The 16,158-nt window shown below is 49.5% G+C and overlaps 1 protein-coding gene across 2 annotated transcripts in view; it reads left to right on the forward strand.

The window, feature by feature from the left end:
• The first annotated feature begins 1,346 nt into the window (after nucleotides 1–1,346).
• LOC126536258 (uncharacterized) overlaps nucleotides 1,347–16,158 on the forward strand; it is a 39,707-nt gene continuing 24,895 nt past the window's right edge. Inside the window, exons 1-2 of one of the 2 annotated variants that reach the window (XM_050183155.3) lie at nucleotides 1,347–3,030; nucleotides 9,290–9,370. In XM_050183155.3, the coding sequence (XP_050039112.1) occupies nucleotides 2,942–3,030; nucleotides 9,290–9,370 (170 nt within the window). In that variant the 5' untranslated portion in view covers nucleotides 1,347–2,941. Of the gene's footprint in view, nucleotides 3,031–9,289; nucleotides 9,371–14,254; nucleotides 14,512–16,158 lie in introns of those variants that run through there. The other variant, XM_050183156.3, reaches the window with a different exon arrangement.

The following is a 16,158-nucleotide window of genomic DNA, read 5'->3' on the forward strand; positions in this document are numbered from 1 at the left end:
ATTTCTCGCTAATATATGTTGATTATTAGAAGTGAAAATTAACTTCTATGCTTCATTTTCTTTTTCAGTTTCACGTTGCTACGTCAATGTAGCGTGATGGATATCAAAATTTTTTTTGTATTTGTTTGTGTTTTAGCCGCGTCAGCCCAGTGAAAGTGTTCGAAACTATAGTCCACTTTCTGGCCATGCAACCTCTCTGCCAGTCAATAAACTTTTTGCTATGTTCAATCCCTGTCTCCTACAGATTACAATGCAGTCCATCTTTAGCGATAAACAATTAATTATAGGTTACTGGCAGACACCGTCAAAACACATGACGTCACGGCGAGTTGGTGCGGGAAATTCAAGGTTGCCGCGCCACCCGCCTTTCCTTATTGAGCCTTTTCTGGCTTGCCGAACCTCTTCTCGACGTTAAAGTGAGTGGCGTTTTCGTTAGTGTAGAAGCGTAATTAACTGATACAGGTGAAATCATTTTCCCCTTTAGTGTCCCTTTAACACTTCAAATTTTCGTATTTTCTATCAGGTGTGTCGTTCTCCTCCTTTCTTTTCCTCTTGTGATTCTAACACTTTTTCCTCCATTCCACCATGCCGGCTAGAATCCGCATGTCCCCGTCTGTCTAGCTTATCTGCTGTTGCTGGATCTTTCTCTCTACCGCTTTCCGAAGCAGTCATCTTTGGCTCGCAGCCAGACCGATGACGTACTTGTCAAGGGATAAGAGCCATTGTGGACTTTCGAAGAGGAGCAGTCTAGGTGAGCGGCTGTGTAGACAAGCTACAGTGACCGCGTACGTTGACCTGCTCCATCAAAGCGTTCACCGCCTTATTTCCCGTTCCTTTTTTTATTCACAAAATATCCGTCCTTCTGAAGCCGAATTAGCCAGCCAGTTTGCGATAATTGACCGACGTCGCAGCTCTTGTCCAAAAATTTGTCTCATTCATAAGGAAAGCCTAAGAGAACGCAAGGCTGCCAAGACAAGGGGATGTCTACTCCTTCGCTGTCAGATTCTTTGCACGATGATTCGAGGTGCTTCTCTGCAGTAAGCTGGGTCAGCGGACTATGCCTGTAGATCACTATTTACTTACACGTGCATTTCTTTGTGACGCTAGAAACATAATTTTTTCAGTCATGGCAAATGTAACTCCTACATTCAGTAGCGATAGGAGGCGAGGCGCCTGTGGTTCTATTCACGCCGACTTGCTGTGATATGGGAAGGCTTATAGCAAGTGGACGTCCCCTCTCAGATTCACAATGTGTAAAGCATTAATAAGTTTACTTCAAATCTCAATAATCTCAAGACAGGACGCTTGAAGCTCTGGAAGCAACGAGAGAAATATACTAAGGTATGCATTTCGAGCAATGAAAGGTGACCGGGAAGCGCTATGAGCGGGCTGGGATCCTTCGCAGCCAGGTCCGTTGCCAGAGGCGAGGTGCTGTATTTATTTTCGCACTCTTTTTATAGCGCTTATGTCTCGACAAGGGTTGTGGAATTCATGCCACGTATCTGGCATGGCGCACCTTTCTTTCGATCCATCAGCGCTCGGAGTGTCAATGTGTGGTTAACTCACCTAGAGGCAGGACTTAGTACCTATTACGGCACGTGACTATAAAGTAAATTGAAACATTGTTTAGAAACCATGTCTATGCATTTTTATTATAACTATATATTTTCCTTCTATAGACCACCTCTGTCTAGTTGAAAATGCTTTTCGCTTGACGAGCCGGCAAGACGGGACCGAATCACAAATGGAAAATCGGGAAGTTCTCGCAATTGGTTACATCGCATGAACAAAAAAAAAAAAAAATAAAAGGATGATTTAGAATCAAGACCCTAGCACTGCAGGTCTCTTAGCAGTGTGCTTCTCCCGCCGTAGTTGCTCAGTGGCTATGGTGTTGGGCTGCTGAGCACGAGGTCGCGGGATCGAATCCTGGCCACGGCGGCCGCATTTCGATGGGGGCGAAATGCGAAAACACCCGTGTACTTAGATTTAGGTCCACGTTAAAGAACCCCAGGTGGTCGAAATTTCCGGAGTACCCCACTACGGCGTGCCTCATAATCAGAAAGTGGTTTTGGCACGTAAAACCCCATAATTTATTTTTTTAATTTAGCAGTGTGCTTCAACAAAAGTGCGCACTGAGGAAGGCACATGAAATGCTATTCGGCGTTAATCCACCCAGTCGGCTTAATACATTAGGCTTTCAGTGAGGAAAACTTCGCTACCGATTCTAAAAGAAGGCGCAGCGGACACAGCAGCGTTCGTTCCTCCGCCTCACAGCTCGTCCGCTGAGGCGCGACGAACTTCGCCGCAGCGGCTAGCGCCATGCCTCAACTGATCAGGAAGGCAAGAGGCACCCCGTGGTGGCTTCATTCATCGAGCCCCTTCAGCGGCTTTCCCGCCAGACGCCCGCGTCCCGCCATCTTTCAACCGACGCGTGTCCCACAGTACCGAGCGTTGGAGCGAAGAAGAAAAGCTACCCAGCCGCGCCCAACCCGCCGACGTCCACGTAGCAGCGGCGGCGGCAGGCGCGGGCGAGCGCACGCGCTCGGCGCGCCGGTGTGTTGTCTGTTTGAGCGAAGCCCCCGCGGACCCGTAGTAGGGAGCGCGAGAAGAGCTGGTGGCGGGGGCAAGCTGGCGTGTTGTCGCAAGATGGCGTCGTCCAGCCCCGACCACCGCGCTCGTCGCCGACGAGCACCGGCCGCTTACCGCGAGCTACAGGTGTTGGCCAGACGGTCCCCGGGCGTGGCGACGTGCAGCTGCCTCCTGTGGGGAAGAAGGGGGCCCCGGTGCGTGACATTGAAGCCGCTGCTGCTCAACGGACGTCCCCGCCGCCGAGGGGAGAGGGGGGACGGCGTCCTCAAGCGAGGGGGCGCACGACCGCCGCCGCCGGGTCGACCCTAGCGGGCGCCGCGAGAACTAGACCTCTCCTCCAGCAGAACCCAACATGGCGCACACGTCGTCCGCTGGCAAGACGGCACGACTGAGCCTGCGAAGCAATGGACACCAAGTCGACTCAGACGCCATGGACGACCGGTGAGTGAGCGACTTGGACGCTTATAACCTGATTGCAAGCGGGACTTGGCAGCATGCGCGCGCGTGTAGCAGCGTCAAATGCGAAGCGTTTGCTTTATCCCCCAGCCGTGACGCCTCGTGGGAGTCGCCTCCACAGCTGTCGTCGCAGTGCCGTGCGCGTCTTCACGACCTCTCATAGTCGAGGTCGTCGCATACACTTTGAGCCTGTTTTAATCGCCGGCAGAAGAGTACGTAAGCGGAGAAAGCAAAATTCTGCGTCAGTTGGCTTCGTCACTGCTTCCATGTCTTGGCGGCGGAGGCACCCCTCCGGCCGCCGCCGCTGTCCGGTCGATGCCGTCGCTCGTCGGCTGCACGGGTGAACCTTCGGGCCTTGTCGCGCGCTCAGCCCGTCGCTGCCTTCCTCCGCTCGCGCTCTCGGGAAAGGGAAAGCTCCGGCGGTGTGCCTGGCTTGGCGCGCTGGCTCGTCGCACGGGCTGGCCCGGCTGGGCGTTCTTTTCCTTTGCTGCACGCTTGTTGCTGCCGCCGCGTCGTGGGTGGAGTTGTCGCTCGGCGCGGTCTGCCGAGCGGCGCGCGCGCGAGCCGGGGCTTCGCAGCTGCAGCAGGATGGGCCGCGCCTTCGTGGACTCGCGGGGTTCGCGTGCGCGTCTGCAGTGCAGCGTTCGCTGCTCCTTAGGCGCTCGCGCTCGCTTTGAGCAGTTCGTAATATATGGTTCTCGTAGCTGCGACACCTAGACGTGCGGCCCGAACACCAGAGGGACGCTCGCGGGAATGCGCTGCTTTTTGCCTCTTCAGCATGACATTTCTACCTTTCTTTCCCTTTCGGTCTCACGTTTTGCCGTTCTCAGGAACATGGTGTGCTGCAGTCTCAGGGGAAGTTGCGAGAGCTGGAGAGGCCCCATTCGATGTATTCCTTGATTAGGCGGCACAACTTAAAATTGTTTTCTCTCCCTCATTTGGCCCCTTCCCTCATTTCTTAAAGCGAAGATTTCTTTGCATCTTCCGTCGACTTTTCCACTCTGCCCCTGCTGTCGCTGTCTTTCACGCCCCATCAGGAGAGGATTCAGAGCGTGTATATATGTGGCAGGAGCGAGACAGAGAAGGAAACGCTACGCGAGAAACTTATTTGGACTTTTCCACAGCGCCGTCGCAGTGCCCTGGGCATCGCCACAGTATCTTCTCGATTGTTGTAATTCTCCGTGGCCCCCCACAAACGCGTTGCAGAAGCTGTCGCGCTTTCCTTTGTACTAACGTGCTTCAGTCCAGAGGGGAGGTAGAAAGAATGGTAGAGAGACGGTAGGAAGAGAATGGGCAGAACAAGTAGAAGCAACGCAGTCACGAAACGAGTGAATAACAGCCTTGTCACTCTTCGCTCGCAGCTCGCATACATGGAGGGAGGGAGGGGGAGGGAAAAGACGACCTAGGAAGTCAACGAAACGCTACTACTAGTCACAACAGCGGTTGCGGGCAAACATGACAAATTCAAGTTCAGGGAACGGTATCGTGCGCTTCTACTCTTTTTCTGAAAAATAACCACTGTGGAAATTTGTCAAGCGGACAAGAGACGCAGGGCGTGCGGATGCAAAGCCGCATAAAAACACCGTAGCGTATAGGCGTTACTACGGAAGCGGCCGCACGTCAAATCAACACTTCTCTGCCTGCTGCGGTAGCATTGCGTCTATGGCGTTGCTCGCGGTCGTTCGTTCTATCACGACCGCGGCAGCCGCATTTCGACGGGGGGCGAAATACAAAAACGCTTGTGTGTTTAGATTTAGGTGCACATTAAAGAAGAACCCCAAGGGGTCGAAATTAATCCGGAGTGCGCCACTACGACGTGCCTGGTAATATTGTGGTTTCTGCACGCACAGCATTATAATTCAATTAATGTTTACTTATGCCACGAGGCAATGGCATTGCTAACCTTCTCGGAGGTTATGAACAGTGGCTCTCAACAACGCCTCAAACAAACACGTCTCGCTGTGTGTTCTGTCTACTACAACGACAAGCAGCAAGGGTGCACGCAAGGTAACTTTTAAGACCAACTCACCATTCTCGTATCATACTAAACGTTGAAGAAGCGAAACATTCGCCGTCGACATCACCGCTAATGATCGTCAATCAAAGCACACAGCACAGAAAGCTTCGCTTACATCGATTCGCACAGTGCGTGGGATCCGCATAACTTTTTCTCCCCCTCTTCTATATATTCGTAAACCATCAGTGATTCATTTGAAGGACGTCAGCCTTTTCTGCTCACTTATAACAGCTTTGTCGAGTCGAAATCAATTAGAAAATGCACGATACATGGTAAGCGCTCTGTTTATGGTCGTGTCGCTATTTAGCTTTCATGCGGACTTCCGAGAAACAACAAGAGTTTTTTTTTTTATTATTGTTTATGTAGACTCCCCGATAGCGCGTTTCTTCGAACATCGACTGTTAAAGGAAACCTTCCGTTACGACTGCGACTGCTCTTCGATTATGTAGCAACTCCGTTGAGCCTCACTGAAAACGGGCAGAAACTGGCTTGTCGGCGCTTGTATTTGGAGTTACAAGCAGTGTTTTCTTTTATTCCCTAGGAATTTCAACCAATGTTGCGTCTGGTCAATGACCTGCATCATAGCGGGGATTTTTTCTTGAAAAGGCAATTGGACTTTTAAGTAGAAACTCGGTGAATGATGTAGTTCTTTCAGGACGCCGTGAAAATATGCATATCATGTTTACGAGCGCTTCTAGCCGCAATAACAACGTATCTGTGAAAAGGGGAAAAAAGGAGTCACTTGAACCTTTTTTCAAAGAAGGCTCCTTTTTTTATCGGGAGGGCATGCCTTTTGTTGCAGAGATGTGATTTTCATGCTGACTTGTCTGAACTATAGCCTCACCACCACACTGTTAGTTTACTTAAGGAATTCCACCGATATTTTGCCTGAGAAGTAAGTACATATATTCCATGCTAAACGGCGTGCGTAACGATACCACAGCTACGAGCCATGCCATGCACTGAGAGAATTCAACATGTACTCGCGTTGTGCTCATTCTGGGCTTGCGAATCCATATTTGGCCAAGAGCAGTCACGAAAAGAATTCGTGGCTACAACTGTCCATATGAGAAGCACATGAGAATGCAGCACACGTCGCTTTAATCAGATTACGTTAATTTCTCGATTGCGTGTTCAGAACGTCGTTCTTCAACCTTCTCCTTGCACCCCCGGAAGTTTCCCGCGCCCTGCACGAGCGTCCTTCATCATCTGGTTTCGTCGCCGGGAACGGAAATCACTGCATGCATACCTGTCATGGCACGCTAAAATGTGGTTTCCCTCCTATGTAGCGCTGACGACCTCCCGCCACCGAGAGCATGTCGGTGGCCAATGGTCTCGCTCTACACCCCAGTCTGGCCCCGTGAATAGGCGCAGGCGCATAATCCCTTTCTGCACTTAGGCTTTGTCCTGCTTGGCCTAATGGCCTGAGAAATTTTCCAGGTGATGCCTAAACGGACCCCTAACGACATCCGTCCGGCTACCTATATACGATGACTAGGCTTACACTATTCGCCGAGTACCTCCGTTCCGCCACTCGCTAAGAGTGGGCTCCAATTCTGGCCAGCATGGGAGACAGTCTACGTAGACAGCCGAGACAGCTTCGAGGCCATGTAATGGAACACATTTCTAGCCGCCTGGAAGACGTACGGAAGACACTTCTGCGACGTGACGCCATCTCGCGGCGATAAGAACATGTTGAGAAAAGCAAACATTATTTCTGTATTTTAAGCATTTGCGCCTGCAAACCTGAGAAAACACGCTGCAGCTCACATTAAGGGCGTAGAATAGCATGTCTACGTTTTCTTGTTCGCAGACGTCGTCTTTCCAACGTCCTGCTCAGCCGCCACCTTGTTTGGACAGGAAAGTTGCCTGCATCGTTTTAAAGCGAAGCTTGCTTTTCCTCTTCCTTCGACTTTTCCACTGCTGCTGCTGACTGAATCGGGGGGAGGGGGGGGGGGGTTAAAGCGTGTGCATACATGAGAAGAGCGAGTCGTTCTTTGACGTCTTCGTGAGAATCGGAACGAGACTTAAGATGGCCGCAGTCCACTTAGCCGTTTACAGCGAGTATTCGAACACAGCCTAAGAAAGGAAAGGCGACGCTAGAAACTCGTTTCACCCCACCGCGTCGAATGTTCACAATGCCCTCTGGAGCTCCCTGGCCGTCGCCACCTTAGCCTCTTGACAGCTGTAATAATCCGTGACTCCCCTCAGAAGCATTGCAGAAACTGCAGCGCTTCCCTTTCTTCTAAGGTGCGAGTCCAGAGGGGACGTAGGTAGAACTGTAGGGAGGAGATCAGGCAGTTCCCATACAAGGGAGGGTGGGGGGGGGGGGAGGGAGATGACGTGAGAAGGCATGCAAACGCTACTTCTATACGACAGTGGTTTCGGGAAAACTGGATTTCAGTTCAAGATACGGTACAGTACGTTGCGGCTCTTTCTGAAAAATTTACACCATGCAAATATGTCAAGCGTTTGTCGATCCGAGTGGTAGTGGCCGCATTTGAGAGAGCTCGTTTAGCCGTAGCTGGTATAATCCATGAAACTGAAACATGTGCTTATTAGGAGTTATGAGGCTTACAAGTGTGTCATCTCTTTTTTTTCCAGTAATTTAATTGTTTAATTATTGCACCCCCGCGTCGACACGTATGGTTCTGAAATGTCGTCGAGAGACTCGGGCAGCAAAACAGACGGATGCCAATTCGCGCCCACCACCTTTCACCACAGCAGGGCCCACTACGAAGTAGGAGCGAGCATGATAGCATTAGACCGTGAGACCCTCCACTACCCGTATCGATAGTTAAACATGTAAGCTTTGGTATAATGCGTTAGTAAATGTCACTTATGTATTTGGTTACGTCCATTTCTGTACCCTATATAGCGCCCATACACCCTCAGCAGCACGCACAAGAGGTTTCACGTCGCACCTCACTGCGACTGCGTGCCCGATAAAGCCTGCCCGATTTTTTTTCTTTGTTGTCTGTTAAACCACGATCGCACGCATACTTCTGTCGTGCCTTGGAAACGTTTGGCACGTGTGTAATGTGCCTGCTTCTCACATTCTTCCCTAAAGACAGCGAGCGCGTTGAGACGCTATGTTAAACTGCACCCACCACCTTCAGCATCGGCCCACATTCCCCAGTTCTTTATTTGTAGCACCTAACGCTACGTATAAGGTGCACGACATTGCACCGCCTTCATGATCGGCACTGGTCGAACAGGTTCTAACGCTTTTTCGCCAGAGTGCAAAGGCCGTGTTAAAGCACATGACATAAACATATAGGTACGTACGAATACGATTGTTTAGATTTTAGTCGCAGAGAACGTCACAATTCGTGTATCTCTCACTTATGCCATTTCAGTGCCAGTGTAGAACTGAACAATGGACATGTCGTAAACTCGCGTGCTGCTATAGCTGTTCTCTCATGATTTTTGTGTCTTCAAAAGTAAGCGCTGCGAGCGTAATGGTGCCTGAATCTAAATCCTCCGAGCTTCTCGAACAGCTTTAGCGTTTGTTGAATGAAATGACGGCATGGACGTATCGAAGAATAAATTTAAGCACCGCATTGTTTGACGATGGGGATGATAGTTCCCCTTGTTACACTGAAGTCGAACTAACGCTTTTGTAGATGTGAAGCACAACGAGTATAAAAGAAATGACGGATGGTTTTACTTCCCATAATGAAAGTAATATGACCTCAGTACCACCAGCAATCCCACGGTTGCAGCAGAATCCATTGGCCAAGTGTAGCGCACTATACCCGCTCTGCTGGAGGAGAACAGTTGTAATGTATTTCCGTCGTGCACAATGTGGCGAGCCTCAGCTCCTTCACTTCAATATCTCGTGCATGGATAGCACTACATTTATTTATTTATTTATTTATTTATTTATTTATTTATTTATTTATTTGTAGTATGACGCACCAAATAAAGCTGTCACTGCACAGCTTCTTTAAAAATTTTCGAGAAACAGAAACAAAGGTTAATTAAGAAGAAACCTCTTCTTGTTGGTAAAGTAAATGACATTTAGAAAATACATTGCTTGTAGTGGTTACTAGTTGCAACTTAAATATCAGTAAAGTGTGCAGAATAAGAAACCATGTTTTATATTATTCTTTCAGACAATTGCGGTATCCTTTTTTTACCTTTTCTCTTTTCTTTTTGAAGGCATGTGCAATATTTAAAGGCGTTTGATTCCCAACATTTCTCTTGTGCATTTTCTTTTTCCAGGTCCTCCTCACCGGATCAGGAGTCGTATTCCCGCTCGAAATACGAGAAACCCTCCAGGAGCTCGAGGAAGTTGGACACTGAGTAAGTGACGCATAACCGATAGACCAAGCGGCTATTTTGAAAACACTGGACAACTGATACGAACGTTTTGTCGTTGTCTCATACAACCGAGCGTCAAGTTTACGTCGTCACGCAACGAATCTATAGGCACGCGTAGGCGACACTTGTAATATTTCGAAGGGACATATTCTCAGATGATCACTTTCGGCGACACACCATCCCTTTCGCGTGACGTAGGGCTCAACCAGCCAATCAGCTTATCCGGTTTCGCTCAACCAACCAATAAGCGCGCGCTTAAAGAAAGATCGCCGCAAGTGACCGTTCGACAATACGTCCCCAGGTTAGCTGTGACGCTGGGCTTACAGCGGTACGGTAAGACAAAGTCAGACGCTTGCCGTAATCAAGCCATGCAGTTACCGCCCAGTAATGCCTAAGATAGAGGCACGATTGTATTTCACTTGATATCGTCTGTGGTCGGTTCAATATGTTACCGCAATGCGGTGCAATGGCGTACGACGCTGCCATGTCGCGGTGACCGAGAGAATTGTAGATCTTAAATGCGCAACCTCGAGTGCGCTCGCACTTGATACTGCTGTCCAGCTACGGTTCCAATTCCCTTTTGTCACCAGGTTATGGCGCTGTGTCTCATGATTTATGCTTTATGGATCCCTATGGCGATCAGCAGTTTCGTAAACACTATACTGCGCGTCGTCAAAATAAATACTCGTCTAATAAAATAGCCCGCGGGACGCTTGCATTGCTTGTCGCGCGCGGTCAAAGGCATGGATTGTTCGGCCCCGCATTGTTTGGTCGCGAGCTCTCCTCGGAAAGGTTCGTGACCGTTCGGCTACTGCGCACTCCCGGATGTTGCGGCGTGGTCCCGCAACTACGGCGGGTTGAGTCAACGCGCTGTTATTGCGGTAAATGCTCCTGTACATTCCTAGCTATAGTTTCAGTTTGGTCTTTGCTGTCAATGTTGACGCGGACGGTATAGCCGCAATTTAGTAATGATATAGAAAGGCGACCGCGTTTCCTTGCTTCGGATAAAATCACGAACACAGAACGAGTGAGTCCTCCCGACTTGCTTGTTAAAGTATTCTACCTGCAATTAGATGTTACTCTAACCACAGCCAAACGCAGAAAACACAAACAGTATATATATATGTATATATATATATATATATATATATATATATATATATATATATATATATATATATATATATATATATATATATATATATATATATATATATATTTGTTTTTTTTTTTTCGAACTCCCCCTTCCTCATGCAGCGCCTCATAATCAGGTCGTGGTTTTGGCACGTAAAACCCCAGAATGTAATTTAGTTTAGCAGCCAAAGGCGGAAGCTTTCCGTTCCCGTGGTAACCTGGTCTCCCCTCGCAGTGCCATTTGCCTCAGCATCTCGCCAAAGCAACATCCTTATCAATATTCGGTGATTGCGCGGAAGACGTTTCCCGTATACTGTCAAAGGTTCGAGCGTTCGCGCGCGTCATTTTGCACCCAATATAGGCGACGCGCAACGACGTATAGTTCTCGCTTGGCGAAGCTTCGCTGCCGCACCGCCGACGCCGTTTCCACAGCCTCCTTCCGTCCGCCTGTTATCTTGGGGCGCCGCGGAGCCGGCTTGTTCAGCAGGATGCGTGTTAGCGCGCGTCTTCTTATGCCATGCTGTGTCGCCGGTCGTGCTTCGAGAGCGTCGTCGGAAGCCCAGCCGTCGACTGCCGCTCGGATGTTGCGCTCACGTGCGTTATGCGGCCTGACTCACCGCCTCCCAGCGCTGACGCATAATCGTTATGAAAGTCTTGGTCGATATCTTAAGGCTTGTCTCCGTGTTCGCGGACACTCGTGATGCAAATAACAGGAGAAAGGCAGGGGGGTCAACCTGAACAGAAAATCCGGTTTCCTACCCTAGATGGAGGCGGGCAAAGTAGTAGAGAGAGAGAGACAAGACGGTATAGAGAAAATTAAAAAGAACAGTGGAGAGTCAGAGGGCACAGACACAGGTCACAACCGGCAACGATCACTGCACACTATCACAGCACAGGATCACACGCAGCAGACAGAACCCCGATTAAGGCGAAAGCTACTTTTGCAGGTTTCCGTAGGAAGCTTTTTCTGCCACCCGCCGTGGCAGTTCTGTTCTATTCGCAGCAGCGGCGTCCACGTTTCGATGGCAACGAAATGCAAAAAAGGAAAAAAAAAACAGAAAACAGAAAAAAAAGAACGTTTGTGGACTGAGATTTAGGTGCACGGTAAAGAACCTGAACTAGTCAAAATTAATCCAGAGACCTCCATTATACGGTGTCTCTCATATATATATATATATATATATATATATATATATATATATATATATATATATATATATATATATACCACATGACCTGCTTCCTACACTTCACACCCATACACTCTTTTCCACACTTTGACAGTCCTAATGCCAACGCTACGTTGAGTAAGCAGAAGGTTTAATTGAGCTGCAGCTCAATATGCGTGGACAGTTTCGAGCCGTTGTCGTGGCGGCGTGCTCGGTATCAGAAACGCAACCTGCGTAGGAGTCTCAAATTTTTGCGCTGAAACGTAAGTATCAATGATTATAAAACAAAGGTTACCTTCGTACACCTCACTCAATTATACAACTTTCTTGCTCAATATATTTTTAGCCAGTAATTCGAATTTTTGTTAGTTTTCACGTCGTATTTTACTGGCTCCACAATGGAGGCCAACTAGACATTTGTATACGCCTGCGGTGGTAAAGAGCAGCTAGCAGCGGAGTCTTCATGGGAGCTCGCGAAGTGGCCGTATACTGCTGCAGAACGTCAGTGACTAAGCATCCCTGAAAACAGTCGGCAAATAGAGCTTTAGTACTTCCGAAGGGTGTGAGAACTCGCTTCGCTATCTTTGATGCATCAGTTGCTCAGATTTGCGTACATCTGCGAAGGATTTTTCAACCATTACAGGCGAAATTCGTCCACTTCAGAGCTATCATAGCCTGTCCTAAATAACGTGGGCTGATCCCAAAGGCAGTGCAGTTTGAAAAGTGTGGACCGATCCCCGTGGCAGTACTGTCTTACACAGCGTGTCAATATAGCTGTCACGAGGGAAGAATGCGAGAAAAAGGGCACGTGACGGACGTGCCAGACGTTTCATAGCGACCCTGGCACGGGAGAAACAAGCGTGTGATCTGGGGCTAATGGCTAGAGCATTGGGCTGCTGTGCCGGAAGACCGAGTTTCGATCCCGCACATCGGCTACGCATTTCTTCGTAGCACTGTAGGCGTATTTCACCCGCTTTAGCGGTATCTAATAGAAAATGTGAGGTTTGTTGAGCGTACACGAGCGCGTCCCAGTGTGCGCGAAATCGCAAGCATGTAAGAAATACGAGGTACAGGAACATCACCTTGATAAACGAAAGTGTGCAAGGATAAATGAAAGCACTGATACATTAGCATACTTAGAGAGTTAGCGATGCAAAGTTCTGGCCTGGTCTTTTTCTTTGCTGATAGAACTGGCAATAGCAGGTCACGTTTACAACAGCAGTGGCTACTGAAGGACACCGTACATTTTCCATCTATCATCATGGCAACCGCATACTAAGCGCTTATAGTATACGTGAAGGGCTATCGGAACACGTCTAGTTGCGAACGCCAGAGAGCTATCATGCCTTGCGTTATGGTTCATATATATGCTGTGCTATGGTTCCTTGTTCTAAGTGTTCAGACGTCCATTGCTGCCACCTAGGAAATATAGTTGCGCTCTTAGGCGCTGTAGGACTCGGGGCATGAGGTAATGTCCATCGTTTGGAAGCCACGATTTCGATGGAAATATATAGTAATCAGGCGAATAGCCCAGCACGTGGTATGCACTTACTGTTGCACGATACGCGTCAACCGATGTTACGGAAAAGACTATTGCATAAAGCAGCAGATCGGCGCAATTGAAAGCAGGAATAGTTGCCTAACGCTCATGTGACAAAAGGAACGGAGCAGGGTACCACAGCGGCAAGGGAAGGGTTGGCGTCACCGTCACATAATGGAAAGTAATTACGGAGGCACGGGACGGGCAGTTTCGTAACAACATCCACGCGTGATGTCACTCTTCGTAGGCAACCCCATAACCGTTGCACGCCGTTTGATAAGCACAATAACCGTGCTAAGTTCGCGGAATGGTACTGTTTTTGCTTTTCTTCAGTACGCCAGAGTCTGAGGAGTGTAGTGCGTTGTTTTTCAACGCCGCGAAGGAGGCGACACACAGAAGAATTAAAATAAAATATAATAAATGTTCGGTTTTACGTGCCATAACCGTGATATCATAATGAGGAACGCCCTAGTGGGCGACTCCGGATTAATTTTGACCAGCCGGGCTTCTTTAACGTACGCGCACCGAACAACATGCCCGGGCGCTTTTTCATTTGGCCCCGTCGAAATGCGGTCGCCGTGCCGCTGTGTCCGGGATTCGATCCCGCGCCCTCGGGCTTTGCAGCGCAATGCCAAAGCCAGTACGCCACCACGACAGGTAACGTATGTCGAGCAGCATGCAACAAGCGAACGTGCGAGTCAGACACGCCTTCCGCTCCGACAGACGGGGTGTTTCATTCGGCGACGTGCCTGTAATCCCCAGAGCCAACGTGCCTTAAAGCATATCAGTGCTTTCTCAGTTTTGAGCGTCTCGCCGCCTTTCGCGCAGATAAGAAAGAGCCTTTCAGGTGCCCCTGCAGAAGTCGCCTAGAAACCAGAGAGAAGGAAGATCGAAGAACTCCCCCGACGGCACGTTCACGGCGCAGGGCGAGGCGAAGGCGGGAAGCGCGAGCTTCCTAGATTGCCGCAGATGCGCCGTGTCATTTCGAGCACTGAACAGGGTTTGCTGTCTTGCCCTCGGTACCGGTGACAAGCCGGCGACGTCGCGTCTTGGCTGCGTTTCACTCGCATGCAACTCGCTCTCGGGTGCTCAGGTGATCGCGGCCCGGTCGACATGCCGCCAGGAACGAAGCAGCCAGTTGAGGAGGCGTCTAGGTGGTAATAGCAGACGTGGGCTCCAGATATGGTGGCGGATAAAGCTAGCGGGACCAAGGCCGGCGAAGGTGAACAGTCCTCGATGAAAGTGGTCGCTATGAAGCCGGCCGTGGGTGGAAGCTCGAGGTAAGCTTCGCTCGGTCGTCCTCAGTCGTCACAACGACAGGTAGTTTTGTGGAAGGCACGGACAACTTGACCTTTCGCCCGAATCTTTTGCCGGAGGACTTGCGAGCCACAGTTCGTCTTTTGGTAGCTGCCAATCGCTTCGGCGTTCCCCGAGGCCTGACTTCTGGCAGTGAATACTGCATAAAGATTTGCGGATTCGCGCAGCCGTTTGCCTTCTAACGCGTCCACTCAAGACGTCCTGCGCGCGACCTCTCGCCCGTCGCGCTGGCAAAGCGGCTGTAACGTCCTGCTCAGGTTTAGGGTTTGCTTCCACCAGTGAATTCCTATGAGAGCTGTCCGGAGCCGTCTGCTATACGTCGTCCCTCATTTTCCACTGTGTTATACTCAATGAGCTCGCGCGTCCTGTTGGATTTCGTAGAACGAAGTGGATGGAAGCGGTATAGGTTTGGTGAGCCTTTGTTCCGTTATAATAGATAGAAAACAGTTAGAAAGCGCTGCGCCCGCAGTATGCATCACGTTATCTCTGGGTCACTGAAGACGCGTGTGTGAGGTCGGGATTTCACTGTGTTCGCAGTTTGTGTTGCCGTCTGTCGGTATTTCACAAGACTGCACCCGTTAACGGGTGTTTGACCACGTGACCCGATTCTGTTAAATGTGATCGTGGGGCTAAAGCCATAGTACCCATTTCCCGTATTCATGCATTCTACGCCTCAGTGCGCCCATTAGAATGTTCTTCTGGCTAAATGTTTCGAGCCGAAGCGAAGTACGCGGAAAAGATGTGCATACATGCAGGAAAGAGCTGGTTTCAGGTTTTCACTTCTTGTTTCCTTTTGATGCCCCCTTTACCAGCCGTTTTCTTTTCCTCGGTCATGTGCATGCAAGGCCAGCCGCATTGTTTGTTTTTCGTTCGCTATCGCAGTAGTCGGACTTATTAGTGCCAATGCGTTTTTACTCGTAGTCACGCTTGCCACCTTCACACGTTGAAACTTGGGTAGGTGTAGAACCATTTTATGTTTACGACTCTTCGCCACGGTAATCTTTCGCTATTGCGCCTTCATAAACTCTTATAGCCCGCTTCCTAGCTTACTATTAATAAACGTAAGCGAGCGTCATCACAGTTTCAACCGTCGCGTGCGCGCTTTGCACGAAGGCCCCTCCCACGCGGGAAATTACCTGCGCGACGGCCCTTTTTTTTCCTGGTTTTCGACAGGTCTCATTTCAGCGGCTGATGCAAGGCCGAAGTCATTTGGGATGCGCCTTGTACGCGCGTCTTTCGGCGAATGGTGGCTGTGCCCGGTCGGCCGCAAAAGTTTACGGGACACGATTTCCACGAACATTGTTGTGTCGCGGTTCCATTTTAATCAGTCAATACAAATCAATCAAACAATCGATCAAATTTATTCATCTCAAGAAAAGAAAGAATGCGCCACTATGTACATCGCAAAAACAACTACAGACTGAAAGTTTGAATTCGAGGCTTGGTGGAAGGGCCTCGCGGATTTTTCTCATTCGTGCCATTTCCGTGACCCGTAAGCTTTTTGTGGCCGACTTTACACTCTAGGGCAAGAATGAAAGGCCAGCCGGCGTTGACGATCGCGACTAAAGTTACGCATATTTTGTATTCATCTACAAAATATGTCATCGGTA

This window comes from Dermacentor andersoni, chromosome 4 (assembly GCF_023375885.2).
Source record: "Dermacentor andersoni chromosome 4, qqDerAnde1_hic_scaffold, whole genome shotgun sequence".
Taxonomy (NCBI): domain Eukaryota; kingdom Metazoa; phylum Arthropoda; class Arachnida; order Ixodida; family Ixodidae; genus Dermacentor; species Dermacentor andersoni.